Genomic DNA, 14,609 nt, shown 5'->3' with positions numbered 1-14,609 from the left:
ACAAAGAAACTTAGAGCACAAAATTAGAGCAAACCGGAGGAAACTCTTTGTGCTACCTGTTATCCCAGAGTCTTCTCAACTTGCAGAGAGAGGCTTCCCTACTCTAGGAGCTGAGTCACACCTCCTCACCTTCCATCACCTAAACGATTTCCTTCCTAAGTTCACACAGATCCTGGTTCCCCTGGGTGGGATCATCAGGCCTGCACCAGCCACTCCAGACTCAGGGGAAACTGAGGCCCAAAGTATCCATCCAGGCTCCCCAGCAAATTGAAGGTGGGTTGCTGCTGCTACTGCTGCTAAGTCGCTTCAGGCGTGTCCGACTCTGTGCGACCCCATAGACGGCAGCCTACCAGGCTCCCCCGTCCCTGGGATTCTCCAGGCAAGAACGCTGGAGTGGGTTGCCATTGGGTGCCAAACTCCTGACCACGCCCCTCCACCCTGTTGGAATTCCTGTCTACATCCCCTGGTGTCTTCTCCTAGTCGATGCTTCCTCCCTCTCCCATCTCTTGGGACGGGTTTATTCCCATTCCAGCACCTGCAGGAGTTTTAGAAGTTTCTGCCCCAGTGTAAACTGACCTTCAAGGCAAGCACTACGCTTTATTTATTGAAACCACTTCTCTTGCCGGGTGGGTTGTCAGGGGAGGGTCACAAGGAGGTCAGAGAAGACTAGCAGATTCACAGTGGAAGGTATTTTCTTAGAAGGAGGCCAGTAGGGTGAGGAGAGTGGGATGCACCCCGCGGACTGTATCATGGAAAGCATTTGAAAGAAAACAAACCGACACCAGATCTGTTAGAAGCCTAAGCCTCCAAGGTGGTTCGGGTTCCATGCAGTGCCAAGTCCCTCTCCGGAGCCGCAGGACTGGGGTCCAGGTAGGGAGCTGTCCCAGGAAGAAAGAGCGGTCTGGAAGCAGCGAGTTTGCCCTTCAGCTCCTGGGGCGGGGCGTGGGGCCGGCCGGGTAGGGGGGCGCTACGGAGCCTTAGAGCAGCTCTCAGCGCCGGTGCCCGTGGGATGTAGGGGACTGGGACATCACGGACACCAGATGCTGCCTGGTGGCTTCCCGAGTGACAGCAGCCCAGAGGAGAGGGAGGAGAGTTGTATGTTTTTAAACATAAAACTTCAGGAGGAGAAGTTGACCCACTGGGTCTGCAGTTAATACCTTGTAACAACAACATGGCAGGTTCGGAGAGGTTTAGTTGTCCTTTAAGAAAATGATTACATCACACTGGGAAGGTGCGTGGAATAAAATGCTTTAGATCCTAAAGACTGGAAGACAATGAAGGTAAAAGCCTGAAAACTTTGAGCGCGCCGCCACCTCCGTGGTGCGCTGAGCGTCTGGCATCCGGGAGGGTCACTTCGGGGACTCTTGCTGCGCCACCCGTCCTGGTCGCGCCCCGCCCCTCAGGTGCCCCCCGGAGTCCCGGGGCGGAAACGCCGCGCGCTTAGCGCTGGGCACAATCCGGGACTAACAGTGCTTTTCCTTCTCATTCCGTGGGATCGGCTTCATCCCTTGGCCAATTTAAACATATTATTTAAACACGGAAGTTTCCTTTACAGATTGGAGTGAAACATTTTGCTTAATGGAAAGTAGATGGGGTTCTTCAACTTTTAATCGATATCTTTGTTGAAAGGTGCGGTTGGCCGCCTTTTCACAGCGGGGGAAAGTGAAAACATTTGCCTCGGGTCACATGTTGAGGGTTCTAGATGAGCAACGGCGGCCGCTGATTCTGCCAAAGGCCGGGTACAGGTGAGGTGGGGGCATTTCCCATTTGATCATGTCACCACGATGATTTAGGTTAAAATTAAGCATCATGTACATGGGAAGAACCAAGCCCAGCGGGCCTGAAAATCCAAGGATCCCAAGGTTCTGAAGCCCTAACCATTATGCTAAAAATATCTGTTCATCTATTTGTTCATTGTACGGTCCATTCATTTCTCAAGCCCATTGAACTGGGACAAGTCCCTGAGATCCTCTCACTTGGACCAGCATCTTCTCCCATCTGACACCAACCTGGCCAGTCTCTGGATTGGAGCAGTTAGTTCAGTGATCGAGTCAAATCTTTATTGAAGTCTACTAACCCCCAGGCTCTGCTGCAGCAGTGGAGACCACTGTAGTCTGCACCCTCAGAGAGTTTCTAGTCCAGTGGGGGAGAGAAAAAAAAATGAAAAGACACAAATGGAATTTGCTGTTGAGGAGGGATAAAAACCTGGCAGGAACTTAGAGCAAGTTGTGGACCTAAGATCCCCTGGAGATGGAAATGGAAACCCACTCCAGTATTCTTGCCTTGAAAATCCCATGGACAGAGGAGCCTGGTGGACTACAGTCCATGGGATGGCAAAAGAGTTGGACATGACTTAACGACTAAACAACAGCAACAGAAATGGACCTAAAGAAGGCAGACCTCAGTTAGTTGGGGAAGTCTGCAAATTTCTCAAGACCCACTGGACTTGCACTGGACTTGCACTGGACTTGCCACCACAGTGTTGGCATCCGCATTTCCTTACTTTGATCCATTTGCGATAGACAACCAGGATGGCAGCATTCAGAAAGTGGTGAAAGAGCCTGCAAATTTTGCTGTATCCTAGCAAAAGGGAATGCTGCCAGGGAGCCCTCTTCCTAGTGTTTCTCTTTACAAGAAAACTCACTGCATGTGAGCTAAGTACTGGTTTTACTCTGTGACCCTTAGGACAAGAAAAATCAAACAGCTTCAAACAGATGTACTATTTTAAAACAAAGCTTTCCCTAGCTCTGGAATAGCTTGCTGGAAATCCCCAAAGCAACCACTCAACAGTGTCCTCCAATCGAATTTTAAATAATGAACATAACCTCCCTCTAGCCATGCCACGCCAATCCAAAAGCACAATTTTAAAATTAGGAGAGAGATCAGGAAGCCAGTACAATGGGAAAAGCCTGGCTATAACACATTTTTACCCTTTCACCCCCATGTGTAGGATATGATTTATATAATTGTTACAAAAGCATCTGTTAAATAGAACTATGTAAATTTGAGGGTAATCACATTTGAATAGCCCAAGTTAAGCCACCAGGTCAGGCTGAAGGGCCGTGAGAAAGTCTTGGGTGTACCTGTGGTGGAGACCAGTGGATGGAGAACGGGGAGTTCAGGGACTGAGAAGTTAAACGTTCCTTAGCAATTAGGGAAGGATTGAGGTCTAAGCGAGCACACCCAACCCTTTGTTTCCATCACTGCTTCCCACTAGCCTGAGCTTCTGCCATTTGGAGCAATGGAGGTTCTGACATATCAATGCCTACACCTCCAATCTCCCAGTTGCATACCCGGAGCAGCATAGGAGGAAAAGATTGGGATCTCAAAGCTTTCTCCCCCCTCAAACGCACCCCACTCCACTCCTTCGGGGGCACACAGTAGGGCCTCAGCCACTCTAGTCCTTTTCTGCTCTCAGACTTAAACGTTTGTCACATCTCCCTATAATTTTTCAACTCTGAAGCAGTGCATTTCCAGTTACTCCCCCCAAGACCCCTTCCCTAGTGGTTTTCAAGTAACCACAGGGGGAAAATACGGGCACCACTACGCAGAGATAGCCACTCCAGGAGTGTGCAGGGGTGAGGAAAGACTTTAGGGATTGGGCCACTTTCTCCAGCTGGCGTGAATAAAGCTGTCTGGTGACTCGGAGAAACAGCTGCCTGGAGACACGCGACGGCCTCGGGGACCTGGACCAGCGGGGGGTTGGGGGGGGGGTGAAGCGTTTTATGCGCGACCCTCCAAGGAGAGAGGCCCTGGGAGGACCGACTGGCTTCTGACTCCTACCTCCCAAGGCTAGTGATGGCCTAGGAGTGCAGGTCGCCCTTCCCAACCTTTCTCATTTCAATACATGAAAATGAGAGTTGATTTTGGCAAGGCGCTGCTCGCTCACGGCCAGAGAGACGGTTTTGTCGCCCGCGGGCGGAGGCCAGGTGGGGAGCAGCTCCGGCTCCGGCTCCGACATCCGGCTGTGGGCGAGCCCGGCCCGCGACCCGGGTCGCTCAGAAACCCGGCAGCGGCTCAAGGAGCTGTAGGGGAAGGGACACACCCAGGGATGAAGAACCGGGATTAAAATGTTACATTAAAAATTTTTTTTTCAGTAAAGTGAAAGCCCTGGATGTACATGTCTGTGGATCCACATAAACAGATACCTGCCGGAAAACGCAGACTTCCCCACAGGGAACCGACAAGGCGGGTTAAGGCTGTCCCGTGGCCCCTACCTACTGAGGGTCAAACGCCTAGTGAATTAATTTCTTAAATTGATGTAATGATAGAAGCCACCACTTCCCTGGTGGCTCAGTCGGTAAAGAATCCTCCTGCAATGCGGGGGACCTGGGTTGGATCCCTGGGTTGGGAAGATCCCCTGGAGGAGGGCATGGCAACCCGCTCCAGTATTCTTGCCTGGAGAATCCCATGGACAGAGGAGCCTGACGGGCTACAGTCCACGAGGTCACAAAGAGTCGGACACGACTGAGCAAGGGCAGAGGAAGAAAGGAAAGGAGAAGAGAGAGACAGCGGAGGAACAAGGAGCTCGGTGCTGCTCTTCTGACCCTCTGCGCCCTCACCCTGGCCTGGGCGGCGGCGGGACTCGAAGGCCGCGTCTCGGCGGCGGCGGCGGCGACTGCGGGCGGGAGGCCGAGGCCGGCGCTGGGGTCCGCCCTCTCGCGGCGCCGGCCCCTCCCCAGCTCCCGCACACACCTCTGTCCTCGAGGGCCAGGCACACGCAGGAGTAGACAGTTGCTTCAAGTGTCCCAAGCCTTCCTCGGTCCTAAACCGACCCGGGGCCCCGTCCCAGGCGACTGTGAACCAACCGCGTGCAAGGCGACAGATCTTAGTTTCTCGGCATCTGATTCTCCCGGGAGGTGGAGGATCGAAGCTTCTTATCTGGGGGGCGGGTGGGAGCCTGAGGAGGAGCTCCGATCACCCTGCAGCGAGCGTGCACCCTGGGCCCGCGGCCGCGGGCGAGATCTGGCCGAGGCTCGTCGGGGAGGGGAGAGCTGGCGGGAATAGGGTACACATTTTTAGACCCCGCCGCCTCGGGCCCTGCTGTCTGCCACGCGTCTAAACGGTCCCGCTGAACAGGTAGGACTTGGTGCCGCCAAAGGCAGCCAGCTGGGCCCGAGGCGCGAGCCCCCGGCCTTTGCTTCCAGTCGTCGCCCTCGACTTCTCCCTGACCGAGTGGAGATCTGCGGAAGGGGCTCCTAAGCCAGGTAATGCTGGGAGAGCGGAGCGAAGGTGGCTAAGTTCGGTGGGTGGGCCAGGCGCCACAGGCCCCCGGGGCCCGACTGCGAGGAGAGCGGACCCCAAGGGGGTAGAGGGCGCAGCTTCCGGGAAGGGAGGGGCCCCTTCCTCCGTCCTTGTTCATCTGGAGGTACCCGCGCACCTGCCATCGCGACTGCCCTGACTCCCTCCATCCAAGGAGCCTGCCCACCCCGCTACCCAGGCCACTCCAGGCGCGCTCTGTTCGCCCTGGCACAGGCCACTTGAGCCCGGGACACCCCAGAAGCCGCCACGTGGCTGCCCTCGGGGCTCCTTTACCTCGAGTCCCCCACCCCCCACCCCCCGCAACCCCACCTCCCCAACACAGAAGGCAGGTCCAGTTGCCCGAAAAGCGCAATCTTTCTGCACCGCGTAAAGGCAGGGCCTATTAGGGAGAAAAGGTTGGAAATGAGCAGGCTGCAGCAGCCGGCCTCGTTACCTGGTTGCTGGTTAGCAACCTAGAAACAGCAGTTTTGTTGGTCGTTAATTTTCCAAACCAAAGACCAAATAGGGCACTGATGATTCGCTTTTAAATCTCACGGAAATGCCCGACTGGCAGCAGGGTACACTAGAACTTCACCTTCTAAATTTGTTAGGTGTCTTGGAACACCGCGACTGAGATGGAGAGAGGCTAGAAGCTCACCGAGCTGCCGCCTTTCCTTCTTCTTGGCCTCAGGCAGTCGGCTCTAGGAACCGAAAATCTCTGGCTGAGAGAGGCGTGCGAGGTTCCAGTCTCGCCTGCTAGTGCTGGCTGGGGGCGCCTGCGGCAGGAATCCGCCCGCGTTCCCTTCCTACGACAGGAGGCGCTGTGATCGCGGGAATTCCTCGGGCTGCCGACCGGGTCCCCATGCTGGATCAAGGTTCTAAAACTGGCAGAGCCCACTCTTCACCACCGATCTTGAGCTTTGGAGAAGCCCTGAAGAAACTTCACTTTGGCCATCCGCTTTGAAAAATGGGCGTTCCCCTCCTCCCCCCGCCCCGCCACCAAGCTGAATTTTTTGTAAGATGAGGTCTAGTGGGTTTGAGATGTGTGCTGAAAGGAAGATTTTCTTTTTTTTTAATTGACTCCCTTTACGGTTACAGCCTTTGGTTTGGTTTGTTTTCGCCTTAAAGCTCTGGATTTTTGTGCAACATAAAAGTTATTGCTAAGTTGTTACTACCCATAGAAAATACCCTAGTCATGCTGGATGTGGTGGAAGAGCCAAGAGGGCGTTGGCGAATCACCGCGGGAAGGAACAAGGAAGCTCATTAGCACTGAAAGTACCCCCACCTCCCCAGGCAGGCTGAGGAGCCTATGCATCCGTGTACTTTACAAATGGGACTAAGGTCCTGCTGTTGATGGGAACTTTGCACAAAAGAATTAGTTTCTGACTGTCGCCCTGAGAAATATGTGCAGACCCACACGTTTGCAGATACATTTACACAAATTGATGGGACTGGCTTGCAGTCCCAGGGACAGGCTGCAGCTGGGGAGGGCGACTGGCTGCTGAGTTCCAGGTGATTTAATTTCACTCTCAAGCCTTTCCTTACAATGTGACGTTACTCACCACCATCACCACCCCCCTTTTTTTTTCTTAAAGGAATTGGAATCCAATGCTTTTATCTTTTTTTTTTTTATTTCCTTAACTACACATCTTCACCCTCTCATGCTCTCCTGCTAATTTAAGAGATTTGTTTGGTTCAAGGATTTAATGTGATTCTCTTGCCAGATTTCAAGGAAGAAAGGTTTGTAAGAACAAAGCACAGGGGGGGAAAGGAATCTGTTTGGAAGACAAGTTAAAACACATTTCTTAAAATGAGATTAATAATAGTTTAAAACTTTGCCAAACAAGAATATTTCGCGGATTCTTAGTCCTTTCAGAAAGGTTTTTTATTGCTGCTTAAACCCAGTGGTTCTCCGAAAGTACAGCACATACATGGCCACACACACACTCAGAAACACACAACCACCATAGCACAACCTCTCACCAACTCACTGCCTACCACCCAGTCACTTTGTTTGGTCCTCCCCAGGGCTTGTGGGCAAGCCACTACCCAGAGTCTCATAGAAGCCAAGAGGCTTTGCTTGAAGAAGCACTTCCCACGGATGTTCAGTCCCAGCCCGGCCACTCCAGATCAGAGATGGGACCAAGCACCGCCGTCATCACCGCTGGCTTCGGCCTGGCACCTCTCTAGCCGAGTAGATGCATTCCCGCGCCCGAGCCCAGCCTCTCCCGGCGCGTATTTAGGGAGATGTCCCCTCCCCCTGACCTTTCCCTATCAGAAACCAGACGGTCGCCTCCAGCTCAGTCCTCGAGGCTGCGGAAGGGGGGCGGGAGGAGGAGCTGGGCAGAGGGAGGACGGCCCGACTCGGGTCCGCCTGCCCTATCACATAGACATCTGTTCTCAGTTTCTTCCTCTTCATAATCGCTACAGATGACAGGGGGAGTAGAGCGGATCGAGGTGGAAAAAAAAAAAAAAGTTATGTCATAAAGATATAAAACGGTGTTGTGACTCACCTGCTCTTAGCCGCAGGTACGGGTTTCGTGGCAGCGTCTCCACTCTGCTAGCCAGGAGCCGGAATCGGCCTAACGTCACCTGGGTCGGCTGACTCAGATGGCCGAGTTTCTAGTGACGGGGCAAAAGTGGGGCTTTTTCCGTTTTCAATCCTGAAGTCCGGGGCGGGGGCCGGGGGCGAGAGAAGGAAGTCTGAATTTTCCAGTCTCCCGGGGTTGAACTTTTAGGTCAGGTATCAGAAGGGCGGGAGCTGGAAGCGGGCAGAAGAGTAGGAGGCAGGAGGGGCGCGGGACGGGGTCGCAGCACCGAGGGCCGAATGTCCCCCAGGGGAACCCTGGGGTCATGTAGCCGGCTCTACCCCCAGGAGCCCGGGCTCCAACGCCATCGCCCCCAGCGCTTCATCGGCTGCGCAGTTCCCATCCAAAACCCTCGCTAGCCCTCCCGGCCCCGCCTATTTTTCTTTTTTCCTCTTCCAAAGAGGGGTTACACACACCGCCCCCCGCCCTCCACCACCACCACCCCGGTTTCCCTCTTCCCCCAGCCTCCCGGCTTAAACCAATTACGCCGCTTGGCAAACAAAGTGAGGGTCGGTTTGGGGGAGGGGGCTCGGCGGGAGGGGGCCCAGGGGGCGCGCGCGGCGGCGGCGGCGCGGCGGGGCGGGAGGCGCGGCGGCCGGACTGGCGGGCGGCCGCCTCGCAGGTGCACCTCGGGCTTTGTAGGTGCGAGCGTCTTTGTGCGGCGGACAAATGGGGAGAGGACGAGGAGGTGGGCACTCGAGCGACGTAAGATCCACATCAGCTCAACTGCACTCATCTCGCAGAGGCCGCCAGCTCACTTCCCGCGGAGGCGCTCCCGGGCGCCGCGCTTCGCGGCCGCCGCCTGCCCCCGCCCGCCCCGCCGCCGCCGCCGCCGCCGCCGAGCACGCCGCGCCCCGCAGCTCCTGGCTTCCTCCTCGCTAGGGTGGCGTTGGGCCGAAGCGGGCGCTCGGGTGACTGCAGCGGGCTCGGCTCCCCGCCCCCCGCCCCGGGCCGCGCGGCTGCCAGTCGCTTCGCACAGGGCTGGATGGTTGCACCGAGCAGGGTGGCTCCAGGATGTTAGGGACTGTGAAGATGGAAGGGCACGAGAGCAGTGACTGGAACAGCTACTATGCGGACACACAGGAGGTGAGAGGCGGGCGGCAGGCGGGACGTTCCTGGAGCCCGTGCTGGGACGGGGGAAACCTGGCGAGGCGGGCAGCAGGCGGACTGGGGGCGTCTCCTCCGTGCCACCGGTGCCTACCCACCCGGGTTAGCCCCGGCCGGGCCTTGGCTAAACGGGCCTGGGGGCCGGATCCTCAGCCCGGCCCGGGGACGGGATTCCGGCGATCGGCGCTCAGAGCGGGCGAGACGGTTTTAGGAAACTCTTGCTGTGAAAGCACCCGTTCTTTGGGACGCACTTGCCTCTTGCTTGCGGAGAACGGGAGCCAGAGCCCAGACCCGGGTGTCGCGCGCGGGTTGGCTGGCTGGCGGAGGCATGAGTTTGAGGCAAGTCTGAAAAGGCTAGAATTCGCCCGGGGGGCAGTTTCTTCCTTCCGTAGTTGAATTCTCAGATGTCTTCTGATGAAAGCGCTTAGCCGCTAATGCGCCTCTTGATAATGAAATGATTCTGAAATTTTGTAAAAGTTCTTCAAAACCCCTGTTTGGGGAGAAGTGTGCTTCTTCCTCTTTAGAACCGCTGGGTGGCGCTAGTGCGAGCTGACTTTTCCTCCAGCACTCCGGGCGGGCGGAGAACCTGTTTCTCTTCATTGTCCCCTTGGTGGCACGTTCGTGTGGTTTATTTTATCAATACAGTGTGCACAAAGGGATTGCGAGGAAAACCAGGTACAGGCAGGACGACCTCCTACTCCTAAAAGTATTTCTCTGAAAATAACTGGCGATTACCCTCCAAAAATTTATCATTATTGAAAACGTTTATTGAAACTGCCTTGGATAATCTTGGGAAGAGGAAAAGAAAAGTAAAATATACTTTAAGACATGGACAGAAAAACATAAAATCAAGAAATATTTTCATGCTAATTAATTTATTTAGATTTCTATATGTATATATTCACAAACATATCCCGAGTTTATTTGCATACTCTAGCAGAATGTGTGCCTAATTAAATGTTTGTTCACCTTTTATGTTTTCAAATAAAGTCATGTTTTCAGATGAAAATAAACGTAAGGATACTATTATTTTTATTAAGTTAACAGATAAGTAGTTTTTACATTTCTATACTCTATATTTTTAACATATCTAGTGCTCTCAGATTGCCATTGATAAGTTTCCCCCTACTGATGATTTAAGAAGGAGCTCAGAACACTTCCTCAGATTTAATTCACATACAGTCATCTCCGCTCACTAGTGAGTTAAATTCTCTATGAAAAGAGCTTCTTTACAGGTTAGAATTGGGAAGTAGAATAGCATTAAGAGAAAGCAAGTGAACTTTGATTTTTTAATTTTAAAGTATTTGATACTATTCATATAGTTTCAAAAGCCAGGTTTTGAGATGATCAGGGGCAAAATATCAGACTATGTAAAAAATGTGATTATTTCTATAAATTTTGTCACCAAAATTTTCAAACATTAGGGCCCTGGAAACAGGTAATGAAATTAGTGCAAGTTTATGAATGGCTGTAAAGTCATGTTAAATGTAGGTTGTGCATTGATATTATTATGTACCCTCCCCTACTCTTTCTCCTATTATATATCTATTTTTTCCAAAAGTTACTCAACTTCTGAGTTTTTTCCCTTTTAATATTACAATTGCTACAAGTAGATGGAAAACACTACTTCTAAATATAATGAACAACAAAAAGTCACCATTTGGTGAAAGCTGCTAAGATAGTAAAGCCAGTTGTTTGGAAATGTTTGGTCATATGGCCATGGATGATTTGCTCTATCAGGGAGAGGTTAACTAACAGTCACCCGGAACAGCGCGGGCCGCTACGTGGTCAGCCCAGGCCTGGCAGGCTTAGGCGAGATGGGTGCAAATCTGGGGATGTTGCCCGCCTAGGGGTGGGGGCTGGGGCATGGGGGGAAGCAGTGTCATACCCACCGCACGCTTAAGGTGGAGCGAATAAGCAGAGGATCCGAGATATTAATTCTATTTTCGGAGTTTTAACTCCTTTCAAGCAAAAGGAAGACGGCTTTGCCGAGGCCCGATCTGGGGTGGAAAGTGGGATACCGCCTGGCAATGGAGGGGCCCTAGAAGCCGGCCCCTAAGCCTGGCGTGTAAGGCGATTACACATCTTCCTGGGGACATATTTTCTGTGAGTTCTTGTCTTTCATGCCTGCCGAGCTAGGATTTCCCCCCCTGCCGTGCACGACATCTCTTTGCTGACTCTGGGGAGGGCGCCCGCCGGTTTGCCCCTGGTTGGGGGATCTTAGACTTTGCAGAAATGGCCTCTTCTCGTTTTCGGATTTGCCGGGGGTGGGGTTGGGGAGGGGGCAGTAGCCGCCAGCGCGCCCACTGCTAACTCAGCCCTTCGGGGCCTCTTCACGCTGTCTCCGCTCCAGGCCTACTCCTCTGTCCCGGTCAGCAACATGAACTCGGGTCTGGGCACCATGAATTCCATGAACACCTACATGACCATGAACACCATGAGCACCAGCGGCAACATGACCCCGGCTTCGTTCAACATGTCCTACGCAAACCCGGGCCTGGGAGCCGGACTGAGCCCCGGGGCGGTGGCTGGCATGCCCGGCGGCTCTGCGGGCGCCATGAATAGCATGACGGCGGGCGTGACGGCCATGGGGACGACGTTGAGCCCAGGCGGCATGGGGGCTATGGGCGCGCAGCCGGCGGCCTCCATGAATGGCCTGGGGCCCTACGCGGCCGCCATGAACCCTTGCATGAGCCCTATGGCGTACGCGCCGTCCAACCTGGGCCGCAGCCGCGCTGCCGGCGGCGGCGGCGACGCCAAGACTTTCAAGCGCAGCTATCCTCACGCCAAGCCACCCTACTCGTACATCTCTCTCATCACCATGGCCATCCAGCAGGCGCCCAGCAAGATGCTCACACTGAGCGAGATCTATCAGTGGATCATGGACCTCTTCCCCTATTACCGGCAGAACCAGCAGCGCTGGCAGAACTCCATCCGCCACTCGCTCTCCTTCAACGACTGCTTTGTCAAAGTGGCCCGCTCCCCGGACAAGCCAGGCAAGGGTTCCTATTGGACGCTGCACCCGGACTCCGGCAACATGTTCGAGAACGGCTGTTACTTGCGCCGCCAGAAGCGCTTCAAGTGCGAGAAGCAGCCGGGCCCTGGGGGCGGGGGCGGCGGCGGCGGCCCCAAGGGTGGCCCAGAGAGCCGCAAGGACCCCTCGAGCGCTGCCAACCCCAGCGCCGACTCGCCCCTTCATCGCGGTGTGCACGGGAAGGCCGGCCAGCTAGAGGGCGCGCCGGCCCCCGGGCCCGCCGCCAGCCCCCAGACTCTGGACCACGGCGGGGCGGCGGCGACAGGGGGCGCCTCGGAGTTGAAGACTCCAGCCACCTCGGCTGCTCCTCCGATCAGCTCTGGGCCTGGGGCACTGGTATCCGTGCCCCCCTCCCACCCGGCGCATGCCTTGGCACCCCACGAGTCCCAGCTGCACATGAAAGGGGACCCTCACTACTCCTTCAATCATCCTTTCTCCATCAACAACCTCATGTCCTCCTCGGAGCAGCAGCACAAGTTGGACTTCAAGGCATATGAGCAGGCACTACAGTACTCGCCCTACGGCAGCGCATTGCCCGCCAGCTTGCCCCTCGGCGGCGCCTCGGTGGCCACGAGGAGCCCCATTGAGCCCTCAGCCCTGGAGCCAGCCTACTACCAAGGTGTGTATTCTAGACCCGTTCTAAACACTTCTTAGCTCCCTGGGACCGGGGGTCTGTCTGGCATGGCCATGCTGGTAGCAGGAGAGAGAGAGAGAAATCAACAGCAAACAAAACCACACGTACCAAGCCGACAGCAGCATAATGAAATCCCAACTATTTTTATTTCCTTTTTTTGTGTGTGCACAATCTTTCCCCTAGTGCAAAAGACTGTTACTTTGTTACTGTTGTTCAAAACGCCTTGTGTATATTATTACAAAGAAAACCAACCTCAAACCAACAAAAATTGTCCTGCAAAGTTTAATGATCCACAAGTGTATATATATATAAATCCTCCTGCTTCCTTGTCCTTCTCCCTTTCTTCCCTCTTCCCCCCCTGCAGACATGTTCTAGTCTGTGCAGGATTTATTTAAAAAAAAGAAAGATGGTCAAGCTTGTAAAATATTTGTTTGTGCTTTTTTTCCCCTCCTCACCTGATTCCCCTCCCCCCTCCCACAGACACACACAGTTTACAGGTCCATGGCAATACTCTTAACCAGAAGAACTGAAAGGGTGAAGAAACAAGTAGACACCAGGACTGTTAAAAGTACTGAAGGACAGTGCTGCTGTTACACAGCAAAACATAAACAGATTAGAGCCACTTTTTTTCAGCTTGCATTTCAGATACACTCAGATAGCAGATGTCTCTAAATGAAATACATATCTACCATATATATGAACTTATTTATGCACATGCTCAGATATGTAGACATCATCCATATATTTATATAACATATAAAGGTAATAGGTAGGTGATATACCTGCTCTTGAGTTGCCGGACCAAGAAGTTACAAAGACACCCTCTTCCCCTCCCCTCCACCCACACATAGCCCTGGGAATCAATTCCTTGAGAATTGCCCTTGTCAATAACTCTACTCCTTGTTTTGCAGAGGGCCATGGGCATGTCATTCTGAGGTCATAGAACATGTGTAAAATTAGCTTCTTTGTATTTATACCATTTAAAGGATATTTTTTTTTCCAGAAAAAAAAGGGGGGGAATACTATTACCATGTTGGAGGAGAGATAAGTTATAGGGAGCTGTATTTCAAAATTTGGTCCAAGTTCCAAAATCCAATTGATTGTGGCCATTTTAATTATTGCCATCGTGTGCTTGTTTCATTCAGTGTTAATGCACTTTTCACAGTTGGACATGGTGTTAGTATAGCCAGACGGGTTCCATTATTATTCCTCTTCGCTTTCTCAATGTTAATTTATTGCATGGTTTATTCTTTTTTCTTTACAGCTGAAATTGCTTTAAATGATGGTTAAAATTACAAAATAAAATGTTAATTTTTATCAGTGTGATTGTAATCAAAATATTTTGATTTAAATAATGAAAATGAGAAATTTTAAGCTGTGGAATATGTTCTTGATCATTTGCAGCTAAGGACTTTAAATAAATCAAATGTTAACAAAAAGAAAATTTCTGCTATTTTCCTTAATTAAATCCAAAATGGATATTCTGAATATGATATTTTTCAAAGCCTGGCACTGAATAGAAATGACAAAAATGAAAAGAATCTTAAAATTTTTGTTTTTTTATTTTTATTATATGAACGTGTAGCTAGGGAAAAGTAATTAAGGAGATTCAATAAAAGTAGATAAATTAAAAGGTAGATAAATTGATTTAATATCATAAGAATTGAGTTTTTGAAAGATTCTTTATTCCTTGTAATGTTTACTTCAATTTTTGACAAGGGCTTAAGTCTTCTGTGCTTCCTTTGAGCCTTTCTACAATGAACTCAAATATTATTAATTTAACTACCTTCCCCCCCTTCTCCAGTGTATCATTTTCCTTTATCTGAAAGTATTTGAGTGAGAATAAAATATCAGATGTAGCCGATAAAATTAAGTTGTCTACAAGAGAGGATCCAGAACCGTCTTTTTACTAAAGGAGAGGCGAAAATTAACCATCACGGCAGCTTTCGAGGAGGCCCAGGGAGGCCCGGGTTAATTCACTCCTGCAGGGGAAGCTTTGTGCCAC

The 14,609-nt window shown here is 52.2% G+C and overlaps 2 protein-coding genes across 2 annotated transcripts in view; one reads left to right on the top strand and one right to left on the bottom strand.

The window, feature by feature from the left end:
• Nucleotides 1-8,242, bottom strand: part of TTC6 (tetratricopeptide repeat domain 6) — a 215,766-nt gene extending 207,524 nt beyond the window's left edge. Inside the window, exon 1 of the mRNA XM_070775481.1 lies at nucleotides 7,755-8,242. The gene's annotated coding sequence lies outside the window, so the exon portion shown is untranslated. The remainder of the gene's footprint in view (nucleotides 1-7,754) is intronic.
• Nucleotides 8,243-8,419: 177 nt separating this feature from the next.
• FOXA1 (forkhead box A1) lies at nucleotides 8,420-13,028 on the top strand. Its single transcript, XM_019983985.2, has 2 exons — nucleotides 8,420-8,915; nucleotides 11,290-13,028. Exons 1-2 carry the CDS (start codon nucleotides 8,844-8,846, stop codon nucleotides 12,622-12,624), a joined length of 1,407 nt encoding a protein of 468 aa, XP_019839544.2. The 5' UTR covers nucleotides 8,420-8,843; the 3' UTR covers nucleotides 12,625-13,028.
• The last annotated feature ends 1,581 nt before the right edge of the window (nucleotides 13,029-14,609 follow it).

Source organism: Bos indicus, chromosome 21, assembly GCF_029378745.1.
Source record: "Bos indicus isolate NIAB-ARS_2022 breed Sahiwal x Tharparkar chromosome 21, NIAB-ARS_B.indTharparkar_mat_pri_1.0, whole genome shotgun sequence".
NCBI classification, from domain to species: Eukaryota; Metazoa; Chordata; class Mammalia; order Artiodactyla; family Bovidae; genus Bos; species Bos indicus.
The sequence above is the reverse complement of the archived record's forward strand: the minus strand, read 5'-3'. Positions and strand labels throughout refer to the sequence as shown.

Excerpts from the sequence above, each read along its gene's own strand:
- FOXA1 (XM_019983985.2), top strand. The coding sequence starts at position 8,844 with ATGTTAGGGACTGTGAAGATGGAAGGGCACGAGAGCAGTGACTGGAAC. Across the intron at positions 8,916-11,289 it reads ACTATGCGGACACACAGGAG|GCCTACTCCTCTGTCCCGGT; the intron begins GTGAGAGGCGGG and ends TCTCCGCTCCAG.